Source organism: Elgaria multicarinata, chromosome 3 (genome assembly GCF_023053635.1).
Source record: "Elgaria multicarinata webbii isolate HBS135686 ecotype San Diego chromosome 3, rElgMul1.1.pri, whole genome shotgun sequence".
Lineage (NCBI taxonomy): Eukaryota > Metazoa > Chordata > Lepidosauria > Squamata > Anguidae > Elgaria > Elgaria multicarinata.
Genome location: NC_086173.1, coordinates 61,784,362 through 61,802,852, shown reverse-complemented (window position 1 = coordinate 61,802,852; position 18,491 = coordinate 61,784,362). Strand labels below are relative to the sequence as shown.

Here is an 18,491-nt window from a genome sequence, read left to right as displayed (position 1 = left end):
GTTCCGCCAGTGGAACTGTGAAATTGTGAGAAAGTTGTTTTCACCATCTGATCAGAAAATGAAACTGTCTTAACTGCTTTTGCTATATTGTTGCCATTACAAAATGTACCTCCAATGCACCTGTGACTTACTGGTGGTTCTGTCCTATTATTTGGACTTTAGTGCTTTAAGGGGCATTTTATTGAATTGTCTAGTTGGATCTTATTCCTTCTCATTTGATCCAAGAGAGCAACTCCAGAGTTCTTTGTTCATCTATTTGGGAAGCCAGAATGCGATTGACCAGTGCTAATAACGTTTAGATGAGGTTGTTGCACGTATGTAATAAAAATGTCCAGTTGAGAAACTCATTCAAATTGATCATTGGTCCCATTTGCTTCAGTCTTCAGTTCCCGGGGATGTAAATAAATGCTTACAAAACTCCTTAAATTGCTTATGAGGTTGGAAATACATTACACATTTTTCACTGAAACTAATTCTCTGCGTAATGTTACTATTCTCTCTCTCTCTCTCTCTCTCAGTCTTGTGGGAACATTTACAAAGGTCTTTCCCAGACTGGTGCTTGGGGCTGTTTTGATGAGTTTAACAGAATCTCTGTTGAGGTGCTATCAGTGGTGGCTGTACAGGTAGGTAACAAGCGCCTTATAAATTTAATAATAAAGACAGGGAGGAGTGTGAGCTAGGGACATGGTTTACCATGTACTTTGAGATACTATTTTTTAAATCATTTATTTAAAATGTTTACATTCCAATTTTCTACTGATCAGTTTCCAAGACAGCCAAAATTGAGTAAAAGTGGATTAACCATAAAATACAAATACATCCAATGATAGAAATGTACATGTGAAACTCTTAATAAAGGTACTAGATCTAGGATTCTTCTCTCTCTCTCTTTTTATCATTGACGATCTGGTCTTGAGTTCATAGAATCATAGAATAGAAGGGTTGGAAGGGCCCTATAAGGCCATCGAGTCCAACCCCCTGTTCAATGCAGGGGGTTCACAAACAGTATTTGTAATTATATTGTTTGTATTTAAAAAGACAATTAAATGTGATTTAAAAAAGAACAGCAATGCCAGGAACAGTCAAACAGTCAACCCACCAAATGGTAGGAAGGATAACACTGTGCCTAAAAGATAAGTGTTGGTGACAAATTAATATGTCTGGAAAGGGTTTTCCTTAAATGAGCAGCTACCGCAGGAAAAAAAAGGCTTTGTTCCTGATTGCCACCTAGATTTAGAAGGAGTGGAAGGTGCGTGGCAATTACTGGTTTTAGTACAGCTTTAGTAAAATGGTGGATACATAAGTTGGATATGTAATTCATCCCCATTATGAGCAAAATTCCCTTTTTAGTTCCTTTGTGTTCCAGTGCTTGATAGCTGTGGGTGGGGTGGGGTGGCTTTGTAACCAGAAATGCTGTAATAAATGGAATATTTGTACTGCTAACACTGGGGGGTGCAATGAATTGTTATAGCAGTGAGAACTGGCATTCATACCCTAATATTAAACATGCAGAGCAGAGATGGGAATTGTATTTTGTACTGGAGACCCTGAGTCCATTTCACTGGTGATGGATGGATCAATCTGTTCTCCCTCCATGCCAGTTTTGCATGTGTTCATTCATATGCCTGTTTCATTCTATCTCAATCTGCAAATAAAAAAAACAAAAGTTGCACGACAATTCACATTATTTTGGGATATATTCTTTTCACAAAGAATCTCATTTTTGTATGCATTTTAATGCACATTTTGGTAACTTTTTGAGCCAAGAACTGTGTTACAAAATTCAGAGAAGTGTGAAAACTGAAGGATAACTGTGTTCCAATCCGCATATATGTTTGGCACATGGAAATCAGGTCAGTTTGCTTATTAAAGATGCAGACTGAACACAAATCTCAAGCATCCCTACACGTCCCTCCATTCTGCGCCATCAGTTTGTGTGTGTGGGTAAACTTTTGAAGGGCGTTTGGCTAAGTTTTTGGTAACGTCCATTTGTACTAAAATGCATTGTTTACTAGCTCTTCTTTACTCTTTATTGTGGCTACTGATGGAGACATGCATTTTGTTCAGTAATTTTTGTTAAGATCAGTAAGCTGAACCTGGAGGCTATAGGATAATGGGAGGGAACAGTAATGGGTAAGCATATGATCTTGCTATAGGGATATTCAGTAGAAATAGGGAACATACTCTGCTAGGGAAGTTGTAGCATGGCTTCTTCTAGACAGTACAGGACATGTTGAGGCAGTATGTCAGGGATGCTTTAAGATGGTTTCCTGCAATGAGCAGGGGGTTGGACTTGATGACCTTATAGGGCCCTTCCAACTCTACTATTCTATGATTCTATATGGGTTTGGGCTTTTTTGCATGGCAAGGCCATCACATGTTGGATTTTTGGTGTAGCAGAAATTCTTAAGGTGCTCTGTTTTCTGGCTCAAACGACATTTCAAAGAATTCCTTGGAGGTGGTGAGCTATGATATGAACATTCGTTCTTGAGGATGTGTTGGAACATTTACAGAATTGGGTTGCTGCTCACAGTGGTGTTCAGCATCTACCCACCATTTAAATGGTAATGCGAATTGTCTCTTGCGTTGGCTGGCTCCCTAATCCAGAGATGCGAAATAGGAAGGATTTAATAGCAGGTGTGCTCATGTAACTGCTCAAGGAAGAAGTTTCAGGATCGATCCTCATGCTGAAGTCAGCTGCCTGGGCAAAACTACTATGGGACTAACACTTGTATAACTCTATGTAGTGATAATTGAACAGTGTTAAGCTTGTTAATGTACTCAATGTTCATTGACTAGGAAAGAGCACAAAAGGTTGTATCTCATTAAAGAAGATACTCAGACAAGGAGTCCCTACTTACAGCATTTCATGATTTTTATTCATTTATTTATTTACAATATTTATATACCGCTCCCTATCCAAAGATTTTGGAGTGGTGAACAAATAGAATAAAAATAAAATAAAAACAGAATAAAAAACAACATTAAAAACCACATTTTTAAAAGAACAAGGTTTAGATAAAACCGTGGCTGGTCATTCAGGTAAAGCTTCCTGGGACAACAAAGTTTTCAGGAGGTGCTGAAAGCAATACAATGTTGGCGCCTGCCTGACCTCCAAAGGCAGGAAATTCCGTAGGAAGGGGGCCACCACACTGAAGGCTTTTCCGGACTTGGTGCCCTCCAGATGATTTGGGCTTTCGTTCCCTTCAGCCCGAGACAGCATGGCCAATGGTAATAGATTCTGGAAGTTGTCGTCTAAAACATCTAGAAGGAGCTAGGACGGAGAAGTCTGGTTACTTAGACTATTGAAATAAAATTAGGCTATTGAAATTAAATTAAATGAATTAAATGAATAAATTGAAATGAAATTAAAAATCCATCAGAACAGTTTTAAATAAATGATTGGAATGTAAATATAGGGGAAAAAATTGGCTGAGGTTTTTGTGTGTGTGTGAAGTATGAGTGTCTTGGAATTGTAATTAATTGTTTGTGTTTGAAGACAGCCTATTAATATTGAGATTAAGCTAATAAAATGGTGTTGATCCTTTCCTCCTCTCAGTAAATAGCCCAACAGGAAAAATGTTCATGAGATTATGCTCCCCATAGATAATAGTCACATGATCCACTTGTGGTCATGCGGTATGAGCTGTTCAGCAAGATGAAACAGGCAAGGCATAAAGTTAGCGAGTAAAGGGAAATATGTTAATAGCAGATGCATTGCTTTTGCCATTCAATATTCAAGGCAGCAACTCACAAAACCTCACTTAACATTCAGGTCAATTAAAATTATACCTTAGATAACTAGTGTATAACGTTGTGGGCCCAAAGCAGTGGGTGTTTTGTTTAATAGGTTTTTTTGCCATGAGCATATGCCTGTGATTGTTGGATAACCATTATACACTGGGACAAATGTGTGCTATCAAGATACATTTTAGATGGCATGAAGTATTTACATTCCTTTTATCTCAGCATCAAGTGACTCAATACAAGTAGCACAGTCCAGGCTAGTTTGGAATAGTCCTGGTCTGGGATCTGACCTGGTGATTGTCACCAGCTTCCTCATTCCTACCTCAACAAACCCAGGCTGAGTTTTGTTGCTGCATTTTCCAGTGTGAGTATGGCATTTTGGCCTACTTTCTATATTTAAGCAACCACGTGCGTGGTTGCTAGAATCGCAGTTGGGTACAGGCAGCCCAATATGCTAAAGCTGTTAGTAGGATGCAGCTTCCCACATGGCTTTACGTGTGCTAATGCGACCCTCCTCATTTACAGAATAGCTCCACATAGAGCACATTGCAGTAGTCTAATTGTGTGGTTACCAGTGTATGGATCACTGTGGTTAGGCTATCCCAATCCAGGAAGGCCCATAGTTGGCATACTAACCAAAGATGGAAATGGGTGCACTAGGCCATCTAGGATACCTAGGCCTTCAGTGAAAAAGCTGGATCCAGGAGCACCCCCAAACTATAAACCTGCTCCTTCAGAGAGAGTGTAACCCCATCCAGAACAACAGCCCTATTCCCCGACTAGAGAATTGCCAGCCCATAGGATTCAGTTTATTAGCCCTCATCCAAGCCATAACAGCATCGAGGCACTGTTCAGAATGAGCACAGCCTCTCCTGATTCAATTGTCACAGAGAAATAGAGCTGGGTGTCATCACCATACTGGTGACATCTGGCCCAAATCTCTTGATGACTGCTCCCAATGGGTGCATATAGATATTAAATAACATTGTGGATGGGATAGTGCCCTGTGGTACCCCATAGTTAAAATGTTTAAAAAAGGCCAATTGGTAAGGATTGCCTGGCGCCAACGTTGTTATCTTTTCGGCGCCAGGTCAAGACCTTTCTCTTCTCCCAGGCATTTTAACAGCATTTTAACAGCATTTAATAACGTTAAGTTTGTTTTAATGGACCCCAGAATTGTTGTTTTAAATGAATACTGTTGTTGTTTTTATACTGTTTTTATGTTTTTTAAATTTTTTGTATACTTTTAATGTCTACTCTTTTTAATTGTTGTAAACTGCCCAGAGAGCTTCGGCTGGGGGGCGGTATATAAATGTAATAAAATAAAATAAAATAAATAAATAAATAAATAAGGATTGGAAATATGCAAAAATCTCAGTGTTGGGAGTAAGAAGAAGAAGAATCTATATTGATACTGGTGCTATTTAATATTCATAAATGATCTGGAGTTAGAGATGAGCAGTGAGATGGTCAGGTTTGTGAATAATAAATTATTCATGATGGCGAAAACCATAGTTTCAACCAACAATGAAGAACTCTAAAAAATAGAGCCAATGGGAAACAAAATGGCAGATGGCATTTAATATGTGTAATAAGTGTACATAAGTGTAAATTGAAGCGCACATTGTGGCAAAAATTAAAATAAAATAAATCCTAATCATGCATAACCCTACAGGAAAGTGGTCTTTGGATTGTGGTGGATAGCTCAGTGACAATGTCAAATCAGTGTGCAAGGATGGTAAAAACAGACAATTTTCACATTAGGCATTATTAGAGGCAATGCTAAAAATGGAAGCAGGCTGTTATCTTTGCACTCTGCTTCTGGGCTTTCTGGAAGCAGCTGGCTGGCCACTTTCGGAAACAGGATGCTGGGTTAGATGAGTCCTTGGTTGTATTGTGATCGAGGAGGGTTTGATCCATGTAAAGCCCTACGTGGTTTGGGTCCAGGCTACTTGTGGGATTGCTTTCTCCCGTACAATCTGCCCCACACACTCAGGCCCTCTGGGAAGAATTTACTTCAGACTAGGCTGAAAACCACTACCCAGAGGACCTTCTCTTCTGCTGCTCCCTAGCTAGTAGAATTTTAGGATGCTTTTAGTATGCTTTTAGGATTTTTTTTAACAGTGTATACTATGTTTTTAATCAGTATTTTCTGTGTTTTATGCTTGCTGTTGTTCCCTGCCTCGATCCAATCAGAGAGGCGGGTATGAAATATATTATTATTATTATTATTATTATTATTATTATTATTTTGACAAAGAGCAGCCTTTTAAAAAGAGAGAGAGAGAGAGTCCAGTGCTGCATAAAAGTAGGATTGACTCATAACATGGCAGTGGTTTTAATAGCATTCATCTACAAAGGTGGAGCAGAACCTTTCAACTAGCAGCAGGCATTTTCCAGCTATGATATGCTGCAGTGTAGACATGTGCTCAGTCCTAATGTGCACCATATTGTCCCTTTTTATAAAGCTTTGGCACATTTTGTTAAATGTGCTGTGCCGGTTTGCTGTAAGGGGGTGGGGTTCTTATGAACAGCCCCATTTTCTCTCATTTCCAGGTGAAAAGCATACAGGATGCTATAAGAGACAAAAAACAGAATTTTAATTTCCTCGGGGAAGATATTAAATTGGTTCCATCTGTTGGTATTTTCATTACCATGAATCCTGGCTACGCAGGTCGTACAGAGTTGCCTGAGAATTTGAAAGCTCTTTTCAGGTAAGACACAGATCTAATTTCTCTTCGATTTTATCACATTTCTGACTGAAGCTCATTGCAGTGTGTTAAAAGTGTTTGCCTCATTTCCCCCTGCTTTACTCCTACATGGTAAGACAGTGTTTCCATGTCAGGGAAGGGAAACTAAGGCCGAGAAGTAGTAACCTGCTGATTTGTCATAACTACTATGGAAATTAATTTCGGATCCTCTCGCTCCACATACCTTACTGTTGATCACAATGTCCTACATAGGGATCTTCCTCCATCATGATTGTCCTGCCTTGGCAAGAGCAAGGGAAACAAGCAGTGTGTACTGCTTCCAGGGTTTAGTCCTTGAATGAAAGTACCAAATCCTGGATGGGTCTGCAGTCCATAGGTTATATAAAGTGTGTCAATTTGTGCTTTCCTTCAGGCCTTGATCATGTAAGCTGGTAGGGCTGTTGCTTCTCTATGTACATTCCATGAAAGACTTAGGGCCTTGCTAGATGGGGCTTTATCACGCGATACATACCGTCGTCATTAGAGGGCCGCATGACGTTCACCAACATCCGTGCTCATTGTGAGCTGAAACCTCTGTGGTGGCGGTTTTTCCGAAACCCCTTTAAGCCCAGTATTTCCTGCTGGCGTGCTCTAATGTCGATGCGGGTGGCGGAGGTGTGGCGAGATATGAGGTCAGTGTGGTTCCCCGTGAGGTCAGCGGTCAGGCAGAAGGTATGCTAAGGGGGGTGGCCAGTGGTTTCGGCCTGAGCTCCTCTGCCATTAGCGTCCTGTCTGCAGCTGTGAGAGCGGCATGGCGCCGGCTCTTTTTTTAAAAAAAACAACTGCACCGCTTTGCGCACGAACGGACGAACGGAAAAGTGTGTGGCTGCCGCCAACCCACCGCGGATTGCGGTCTTTCGCACTTGCGCAAATTGTACCGCGGAAGAAAAAAAATCCAGGAAATGTGGCCGGTGTTGCGCTGCGTCCCGTGCTCGTGCCGACAGCGCTACACCCGCAACAACCTCCCGCACCGACCCCCCTCCGGAGCTAGGATGGGCCACAGGATGTGTGGACCGTGAAGGGTGGGGCCTCTGCGGGATAGCCTGCTTTTACACCTCCTCCAGCACGGATTCCCAGGTAGATCTAGCAAGGCCCTAAGTGTGACTATTATGTCATTGCTGAAGTTGGTCAGGGAGAACAGCTTTAACAGAGTTAAAAGTCAGGGGAGTGATATGCAGAAAATCCCAAGAAAGCCATAATTTGATCACCATCAGGCATCTGAGCTGGTCTAAAATGTCACTGGAGCATACCAGTGGACTTCTTGTTTTATCTGAGTCCTCATAAACTAATCTGTGGATCTCGGTGTTTCAGTTTGGATAAAATCCAAAACAAGTCCTACTTAGATTAGACCCATTGAAATGAATGTGACTTAAGTCCTGCTTGTGGGTTCCTAGTCAATAGCTGATTGGCCACTGTGTGAATGGAATGCTGGACTAAATGGTCCCATCTGAACTTGTCCTGTTCATTTCATTGGGTCTACTCTAAGTAGGACTTACATTGGCTTTTACCTTTTGGCCCAATGCATTCAGAGTACAGATGTAGGGGAGGGATTATATAGCTCAATGTACTGCACATGCTTTGCATGCAGAAAGTTCCAGTTTCAATCCCTGGCACCTCCCAGTTTTATGAAAAGGATCAGGTAGCTGGAGACAGGGAAGAGCCTTCCCTGCTTGAGACCTTGGAGAGGCAATGCCAGCCAGAAGCAACAGTATTGGGCTAGATGGACAGCTAGTCTAACCTGGCATAAGGCAACTTCCTGTGTAGTTTGATTACATCTGTGGGCTTTTCTCCTAGGCCGTGTGCAATGGTTGTGCCAGACTTTGAACTGATCTGCGAAATTATGCTGGTGGCAGAAGGATTCATAGAAGCCCGTCTCTTAGCTAGAAAGTTCATCACCCTGTATCAGCTCTGCAAAGAACTGCTCTCCAAGCAGGTAAGTAGGTTTCATTAGTTGTACCATGTCAGCTAACAATTCAGACAAACATGAGCTTTGTGACTGACTTGTTCTGCATACATTTATATCTTTCCTTTCAAGGATATTTTAGCCTGTGAAATGGGAACGGTGGTTCTCCTTGATGTCCTTGTTCCTCTGTGGATTACTTTCCTTTGCCCAGTTCATGGGAACACAGAGAAGGTGGGCCTGTCGGAGTCCTGCTGTTCCTAGAGTTGAGATCTTTCAAGCACAACACTAGTTCTCAGGATTTCTGGGTCAAGCCTATTAGGATTCCATCCCTTTGCTTCACTTTTTTCACCTCATTGGTTCAGTATTGATTGATTGCTGCCTAGGGAGGTTGGGCTTTCAAGCCCTTCCAGCAGGAAGCCAAGGATCAAAGTAAGAATAAGATGAAGGTTAGGTTCTGCTCCTTTGATAACCTGCTGCGATCTGCAGGATTTGGTGTGTGGGCTATGTACAGATTAATTATTCTCTTCCCTCTCTCCCCACCCCCACCCCCAATTAGGATCACTATGACTGGGGATTACGTGCAATTAAATCAGTCCTCGTTGTTGCCGGATCCCTCAAGAGAGGAGACCCGGACCGCCCTGAAGACCAGGTGTTGATGCGCTCTCTTCGGGACTTCAACATCCCCAAGATTGTGACCGATGACATGCCAGTGTTTATGGGTTTGATTGGGGATCTCTTTCCTGCTTTGGATGTCCCCAGAAAGCGAGACCTTGGTTTTGAATCCTTTGTCAAACAAGCTGTGCTGGAACTCAAACTTCAGCCGGAGGACAACTTTGTGCTTAAAGTAAGCCCATGATTTTCAGACTATAGCCAGAGCTTTGGTATTTTCTTACTTCTCTTTAAACCCGCCCCCCCCCCCCCCCCGGGCCTGTTGTAAAAAAAGTGTCTAAGTGGCTGTGTGTATCTCTGCTGCAGTTTTTTGCATTGTCATTTGTTTAGGTTTGTCACTGTTTGTTCCTTAGTGTGCTCCTCTGTTGTTATTTGAGGGTTTTTCTATCCAAGCTTTTTGGCTGTTCATATTCCACATTGTGAGGAACCATTTTGTTTCTGCCAGTGTTGATAATGGCTGACACTGGCAGAATCAAAATGATTCCTCACATTGTGGGATGCCATAGTTCAACTTTAGAATGTCTTTCTATGCTTCTGCATTCTGAATTTTTCATTGTGTGAGGGGTTGTGTATGGTTAGTAAAGTGGGGTGCTGTGGGGCTGCTTTTGTTCACAGTGGGGTGTACTTTCCTCATCGGCATTTTGTGCAGGTGGTGCAGCTCGAAGAGCTCCTGGCAGTCCGGCACTCAGTCTTCGTGGTGGGCAACGCAGGCACCGGCAAGTCTCAGGTGCTAAAATCCCTAAACAAGACCTACCATATCATGAAGCGGCGCCCTGTTTGGACTGATCTCAATCCAAAAGCAGTTACCAATGATGAACTCTTTGGTATCATTAATCCTTCAACGAGAGAGTGGAAAGATGGTAAGAACATTCTCACATCTTAAAAATCGAATTAGAGAGGCATTATTCATTCATCTTGCAGAGTACCCTAAATGTTTTGCTTTGAGAGGGGTTTTTTTTTTTTTTTTGCAAGTGCAAGATATTTCTCATAATGAGCTAGAGCCTTTCCAGCATTTTCTCTTGCATGTCTCTGGCTCTTTCTGTTTTCATAGATGAGGCTCTCATGAAATGTAATAACTCCGTTGCTCTCTGGTGTGTTGGTGCAGCGTGGCTGCTATTGGTCTAGCACTTTTCTCATCTGGACTTCCTTGCAGACTCTCCAGAGACATTTTTCTTTTCTTAATTTGCTTGCATTTGAAAATTGTTCCTCTTACCCATAATCCACTTCACAAATCACTCACTTTTTTTTTTATAACAAAAAAGAACTTTGCCCATACATTGCATGCTTCTACACTTTATTGGCTCTGAAGCGTAAATAGGACAAGAAAGTGGCCTTTGCGACCTGATGGAAGGGTGGGGTGGCCACAGGATGCAACCTCAACCTCTGGATTAGCATGCTTTTGATCTTGCTTGAGATCAGACGGGGAGAGAGTACATCAACTTGCAATCGAAGGCCTTGTCTGGTCACATTTCTCTGTCTTTGCTCTGGCTTGTGAGCTTCTACTTAGTTATGGGGTGTGGAGCTCCCTGGCTACTCCATGATCTCTAATGCACTGATTAAGCATTTCCAGACCCACTTCACTCCCACCCCTGAGTCATGTATACTTCGGCTTTCTGATCTTTCACTTGCCTCGCTGGCTTAAGATATTCCCTTGGACCAATTTCACTGTGTTGATCCTCTACATTTAAAGTAGGTTGGGAAGAACCCTGAGTAATAACCTTACCATTTTGGCACCCTCCTTGCGCTGTGGGACTTTGAAACTCCAGTACTCCAGCCCCTGGATAGCGAGGGTGTATCAGGTAGGGATGGCTGTTGTGGGGAAATCTGGCCCATTTTAGGCTTGCCAGATTTTCCCAGAACTCCCATCTTGGTTTGCATTTGTGAGCTGAGCCGTGGGCTTTCCCCCCAAATCTGGGAACTCTTCTTGGTTCCCCCCCTTAAATTTGTGTAATTTTAGCAAATTTTCAGCTGTAATTTCCTTAATTTGCATGAATTGTGGCTGTAATATGCTTATTTGGTGCAAATTGTGCCTGTGATTTGCACAATTGCAGACTGATAGCTGGGGTGTGGTTCAAGTTTTCAACTGGGACCCTGAGGAGAATATACGCATATCGGCCATCCTGGAAAGATAAAATCCCTAGAAGATACAGCGAGGGCAGAAATTTACAATGGCCCTGGGCTGTATCACATATTAACTGTAGACATGGGTATATATTGACATTTTGGTATATATTGACATTTTGGCTTGCATCCAGCGGTCTTGTTTTGCCAATGGAACGAAAATGCACACATCCCAAATCTAGGGGACCCTTTGGAGTAGATTTGGGGTGCACAAGGGGTTGTAGGAGGGAGGAAAAGACAAGGAAGTTCCATTGCATGAGCTGAAGTTGGATTTAGGCCACCTTGAGGCCCAGCATTGGGCAAAAGGCGGGATACAAATAAATATAATAATAATAATAATAATAATAATAATAATAATAATAATTTAAGCCTTCACAAATATCTGCTTGTACCATTTATTTATTTATTTATTACATTTATATCCCGCCTGTCTTCCTCCAAGGAATCCAAGGCGATGTACAGAATCCTCCTCTCCATTTTATCCTCACAACAACAACCTTGTGAGGTAGGTTGGGCTGACTGGCCCAAAGTCACCCAGTGGGTTTCCATGGCCAAGTGGGGACTAGAACCCGGATCTCCCAACTCCCAGTCCAACACTTTAGCCACTACACCACACCATGACATGTATGCACACAGTGTAGGATAGATACAGGTATTCACTAGATAGTTAATGTCCTCAGTACCCAAGCACTTCGGGTGTACCAGCAGCATTCGCAAGGGATTTTTCAGAGGAATTAGCATGTTGCACAAACAGAAAGTTTGTGGGCATGGAGATGTGTGACTGCTCTGCAATCTAACTTGTGAACCTTGGGTATAGCTATGTTGTATCTCTGAAGGTAATGTCAATTAGTGGGTGAAGAACAAAGTCATAGTAAAATGCTTTTCAAAATCACTGCTTTCTTTCCCTTGTTATACTGAGTGAAGTCCCCAGAGTTTTCTGTCTGTCTGTCTGTCTGTCTGTCTCTCTCTCTCTCTCTCTCTCTCTCTCTCTCTCTCTCTCATATTTTTGTTCATAATCATTCCCAGAAGTATTGTGGTATTATTTTCAGTGAGATTATTTTACCACAATTATTAATTACTTCAAAAAAGAAGATTCCATTCATATCCTGTTGTTTTTTGGAATTGTGAGATTTAACTAACTGCATTTGGTTTTTGCTTCGCTCATTTGCATGCAAGCTGAATAAAATCCTTGTAAGTTATTAAAGAGTGAGCACATTGGTTCCTTTGAGAATTCGAATGAGTGCCTGTGATCTCTTTAGGATTGTTCTCATCGATTATGCGAGACTTAGCTAATATTACACATGATGGCCCCAAATGGATTGTGCTGGATGGTGATATTGATCCGATGTGGATTGAGTCTCTCAATACTGTCATGGATGATAATAAGGTAAGACACAGGTACAACGATAACAATTATTCTTGGGTATATAGGATAACCTGCCCTTTGCAAAAATGCAGACACGTGTAAACTGTGGAATGAAATTGCTGTTGAAAATCTTCATAATTTCCTTTGTTTCAAGAACCTGGGGAAAAACCACAATTTCAGGCACAAGAAATTATAACCAGGAAATGTTACCTTTTGTAAGTTTTTAGAAGAATGTCTCCAAATAGTGCAAGAGACACTTTTGCTGTTGGAGGTGAATACTGAAATATGCAAGTGATGATGATGATGATGATGATGATGATAATAATAATAATAATAATAATAATAATAATAATAACCTGCCTCTCCATTTTGATCGAGGCAGGGAACAACAATAAATGATAAAATACATAATGCTCAATTAAAACATAATATACATTGTTAAAAACGTCCTAAAAACATTTTAAAAACAACTTAATATTCCACTGGATAGGCCTGCCGGAAGAGATCAATCTTTATATCTTTCTTGAATGCTAGTAGACTGTTAAGTTGACGAGTCTCCTCCGGCAGGCCATTCCACAGTCTGGGAGCAGCAGAAGAGAAGGTCCTCTGGGTAACAGTTTTCAATTGTTAATCCCAGTGTTCTTTCTGGGATTCCTGTAGGAGGAGAATTAGCAAGCCATTTCTCATTTCTTTCTGGTGAAGTTAAACTCCAGAATCTACAAAGGGCATGTATCTACAGGGTTATGCGTAAAGTTGAGTTATTCTCATGCTGTGAAGAACCAAGGCGAAGGGTTGGAGAAAGCTTTAGGATTTCCATTCAAAGTGATAAGTTCCCTTCCATAGAGATTTTTGGTGTTTTAGGGACTCCTGTAATGTACTCTACATGGGGCTGTCCTTGAAAACCTCTTGGGAATTTCAACTTTTGTAGAATGTGGCTGCTAAAATTTTGTCTGTGGCAAAGTGCTGAGATCATGTGACCCTTATTTGCATCATCTGCACTCGCTACCAGTCTCTTTCCAAGTGCAATTCAAAGTGCTGGTTATTATCTAGGCTACTTCAAAGCTTTTCACGGTCTAGCTCCTTCCTATCTCTCCTCTCTCATCTCACACTATTGCCCCGCTCGTGCTCTTCGCTCCTCTGATGCCATGTTTCTCGCCTGCCCAAGGGCCTCTACTTCCCTTACTCGGCTTCGTCCATTTTCTTCTGCTGCCCCTTACGCCTGGAACGCTCTTCCAGAACATTTGAGATCTACAAGTTCAATCGCAGCTTTTAAAGCTCAGCTAAAAACCTTTCTCTTTCCTAAAACTTTTAAAACTTGATGTTGTTTGGACTTTATACTGTTAGTTTTACCCTATCCTGTGCCTGTTTACCCTACCCTGTGCCTGTTTGAATTCTCTTCCCCTCCTTATTGTTTTACCATGATTTAATTAGAATGTAAGCCTAAGCGGCAGGGTCTTGCTATTTACTGTTTTACTGTTTTACTCTGTACAGCACCATGTACATTGATGGTGCTATATAAATAAATAAATTAAATAATAATAATAATAATAATAATAATAATAATAATAATACTTGAAGGGCTGTCTCCTTGCATGTGAATCTGCCCATCCTCTATGATCAGCCGTTTTGCCCCTCTTGTGTATGCCATTGCCTTCCAGGCAACAGCTGATGGCAATGCGCAAGAAGGCTTTCTCTGTGATGATGCCCCCCGAATGTGGAATTCCCTATCGCAAGAGGTCAGCTTATCCTCCTCTCTATCTGTGTTCCCCTGGCAACTGAAGACATTTCTCTTTGCACAAGCATTTGATTCTGCTCTTGCCTGGTTTAATTTATTGTTAGTTTTGGCTCTTTGTGTTTCTGTCTTGATGTTGCTTTTGGTTAGGTAATTGCGTTTTAATCATGGATTCTTGTTGTTTTTATGACTCCTGTTCGGAGAGGCAAAGCAGGGTATAAATATTTGTATGAATAAATAAAATGCCAACCTGAGTTCCTAACGTGTTTCACAGAGGTTGGTGTGGCTCACAGTGCTGTTTGTGTTCCCAGCCTAACTAAATCTACCCTTTTGCAGGTGCTGACTTTAGCAAGCAATGAAAGGATTCCTCTCAATCCCACCATGAGGCTGCTGTTTGAGATCAGTCACCTGCGAACCGCCACCCCAGCTACTGTCTCCAGAGCAGGTAGAGGGCAGGAGAGAGAAAGAGGGTGGCATTTCCTTTGCTTTGGTAGAAAATGAAGGGGTTTGCTCTAACCTAAGCCTCGTGAAAGCAGCATTTAAGACAGGAATTTTGTTGACTACACCCCCTTCACCACAGCATCAATTGGTTCCTGCCTTCCCTTGCCTCCAAGGGTTTGGCTCTGTCCACCAGTAGAATGAGCTTTTCCAAAATTAAGTTTGACCCTCAGGCTGAAAGAGTTTCTGTAGCTCTGATCTAAGCTGGCAATGCACACGAAGGTTTTCTCGGTGATGATGCCCTGTATGTATGTGGAATTCCCTATCACAAGAAGTATTCCTTATCCTTCCCTAGTCCTTTTAATTTCATATCATGTCCATTAGATTGTGAGCCTGTGGGCAGGGCTTGTTTTGTCTTTTAATCTCTGTACAGCATTAAAAAAAAATTGGACACTTTAAAAGATGGTGATAATAGTGATGATGATGATGATGATGATGATGATGATGATAATGATAATAATACCACCATTTGCTTGCCAAATGAGATTTGCACTTTTGTATATGGTGGTGTATGCGCCTCCTCAATTCTTGTCCTGTCTTCTCCTTGCCTATAAGAGGCAATAGTGAATGCAGCAGCTGTCTTTATGTATGTGATCCTTGAGTTTTGCATGAGATTTGAGTTTTTGCATTAAATTACCTGCCTGCAGAGCATATTTCCTAGCCTGTCACTGCTCAGCAATGAATACCTTGCCTGATGATCCATGGATGGTGGCTAAAGTAATAACGATGTAGGATGCTTTTCCTGTATTTTTTTCCAGATAGTTGCTACCTGTTCTCACATTGTAGATGTGCTGGAGTTATCTTTTGTAGATTCCTGCTTTATTTCTTGTGCATGGATTCAGATTCTTAAATGAGCAAAAAGCCACATTGGCAGTGTAACAGTCAATCAAAAGATAGATGAGCGGGCAAGGTGTCCAGCTTCCTCCATTGCACTGATTAGAATAGGATAGATGAGATAGCAGTGCCAAGAGGATGACAGGTGGCAATTTTATTTAGTGCACAAGGTAGAATTAAACAATGATAAGTTTCTGGGCCAAAGGGAGATGCCTTGTCCAAAGGCACAGGTGATCTTGTTCCTGCGTAATCACTGGTGATCATTGCCTTTTAGTTACCTCTAATTTAGGTGTGGAACAATGGACAACTTTGTTGCTAACTTTGATGCTTTACATCTTCAGGGATCCTTTACATCAATCCAGCTGACCTGGGATGGAATCCCCCTGTGAGTAGCTGGATAGATAGACGAGAAATCCAGTCTGAACGAGCAAACCTGACAATTTTGTTTGACAAGTATTTGCCAGTTTGTCTGGACACCCTTAGAACCAGGTACAGTTCCACAGCACTAAGGGTGAGTTGACACAATGGAAAAGCCACATTAGTTTACTGCATGCACAATCCCACATGAGCTTTTAATAATTTGTATTAAAACAACAACACATGTTTGCAAATGCCTCCTGTGGTGCGGCTGATTTGCTCTAGTTTCCCGAGATAGTTTCTTGTTTGCGTTCGGTGTCATCCCTGTGGAACTGGAAAGCATTCTTCCTCCTTGTCACAGAAAATGAATGAAGTATGACTGTCCCCAAAGGATGTCTCTTTATATGGATATAAGCTTCTCCAAGACCTTTGGAGGAAGAGTAGAGTACAAGCATCAAAAGTGAATACTAATTTGCCATTAACCGTTAGCTGTGCAGAAGCACTATAGTGACACCTACTGACAGAAAAGTCTTACAGCAGAACTATACTATACATGCAGGGTTATTCACATGACCATGAGCATCATCACGCGGGTGAATGGGTGGGTCGCATTTCCTTACTGTTGCTTCTCCGCCTGTGCTTTGGTCCCTCATTAATTCCTCTTTCAAAAGAGGAAGTAAACAGCGTGCATGTAGCCCATTCAGTGGGCTGTTTTGAATCCACTGCTTCTCCTGCACACAGCCGAAGATGGCAGCAAGTTCCGTCTCAAAAATAATTCGGATTTACCGGGGTCTTTTTTTGTCCCACGAAGAAGGCTAGAAGGGGTGGGAGGTGCATGGGATGCAGGCGACATCACGAATAGGACCTGCAAAAATCTGTGAGTGCCCAGTAACGAGCGTGTAATAAAATGCTTGTCTGATGACGCCCCAAGTAATGGAGTGGCAGTCCCAACAAAATCCCATAGTCCAGCCAATTGTTCACATGCACCATTCGCAGAGAGGACAAGTAGTCCTGTAGATCAAGGATGGGAACTTCTTTTGGCCCAATGGCTGAATTGGCTCCAGACAAGCACATTGGTTATGTGCGTGCATGCCAGCAGTGGGTGGGGTCACAGATGAAAGAGGGCCGGGCCACTCCTCCTCTGCCACCTCCAGTATGCAGCCCTAGTGTGATTCCTTGCTGGGAATGGTGAGGGGAGGACCTGCTGATCGGAGGCTCCAGGAGCAACTTGAAGTGGTGGCTCCTGAGGAAGCCAGTTCTACCTGCCACTTGCTTTAGGGAAAGTCATTACTTGCTTTTCTAATTGGATAACAAAAAGTACACGTTTGTCTTCACACAATGGGTATGGCTAGATGGGGCGATATCCTCGGGATCGTGCCTGTGCGTCCACATGACACGCAGGACATCCCGGGAGCAGGGAGGGATGATTTTTTATTTTTCCGTGGTCTCGGGATGATCCCGAGACCATGGAACATGTGGCCTGCCGTTGCGGTTCCCCCCCCAGCGACTCATGAGTAACACGAGGAGCCAGGCACGGAGTTCCTCAGGAGTGGGGGAGTGTGAGGTTTTTTTTTTTTTAAAAAAAAAACCCGTACAATTTCAGTTGAGCGCTTGTGCACTCCTTTTCCTTTAAAAAAAACAAATCCAAAATGGCGGCCGCGATGTCGCGCGCCACATGTAGATGAAGACAACGATCTCATGATCATAAACATGCCCAATGTCACTGACTGTTGTAGGCAAAGAGCAGCCTGACGCCTCATTGCACGTTTCACGTGGAGCTCTCGGGATGAGCAGCAGATGGCTCCAAGACAAGTGTATTTTGTAGATTCGGCCCCTCCAATAACTATAATTATTTTTCAGCAAACTGCAGGGATCTTCCGGCTTCACATGTCTGTAAATGTAGCCTAAACCCATGTAAAATATGAGATGAAAGGGCTTATTTTATTACTCTGTTATTTGACCACTTCTGAACTCATTGCGTTCATGGCAAATCTGTGCCCTTAGCAAGGCTTCCATTTCACTTCTTTCAAGAGGATCAAAGTTTTAAAATGGCTCAAACTTATGATTACAGTTATTACTTGGCTGCGTACTGATGGTATTTTATTCCTCTCTGTAGCAGTGGATAAGAAAGATATACACAATGAAAGTTTAAAGAATGTTAATGTTCGGAAAGAGGATTTATATGCCTATCTCCTCATATTGTTAAATGGCAGTCATGCTAAATCCAATTAAACTTCATAAGTTTTCAATTCTCCCATTATAGATTTAAGAAGATTATTCCAGTTCCTGAGCAGAGCATGGTTCAGATGTTGTGTTACCTCCTTGAATGCCTCCTCACTAAGCAGAATACCCCTCCAGACTGCCCCAAAGAGCTCTATGAACTTTATTTTGTCTTTGCTGCTATCTGGGCCTTTGGTGGAGCTATGTTCCAAGACCAGGTAAGAAGATCTTGTTCTCTGACAACAATGTAGCTAATTAATGTAGCTTCACATTTTAAACTGGCAACTCGCTCAA

The 18,491-nt window shown here is 42.1% G+C and overlaps 1 protein-coding gene across 1 annotated transcript in view; it reads left to right on the top strand.

The window, feature by feature from the left end:
• Positions 1-18,491, top strand: part of DNAH9 (dynein axonemal heavy chain 9) — a 213,083-nt gene that overhangs the window by 41,669 nt on the left and 152,923 nt on the right. The window contains exons 21-29 of the mRNA XM_063120447.1: positions 519-623; positions 6,304-6,461; positions 8,292-8,430; positions 8,957-9,244; positions 9,719-9,929; positions 12,450-12,577; positions 14,625-14,733; positions 15,962-16,109; positions 18,241-18,415. Coding sequence (XP_062976517.1) covers positions 519-623; positions 6,304-6,461; positions 8,292-8,430; positions 8,957-9,244; positions 9,719-9,929; positions 12,450-12,577; positions 14,625-14,733; positions 15,962-16,109; positions 18,241-18,415 — 1,461 coding nt within the window. The remainder of the gene's footprint in view (positions 1-518; positions 624-6,303; positions 6,462-8,291; positions 8,431-8,956; positions 9,245-9,718; positions 9,930-12,449; positions 12,578-14,624; positions 14,734-15,961; positions 16,110-18,240; positions 18,416-18,491) is intronic.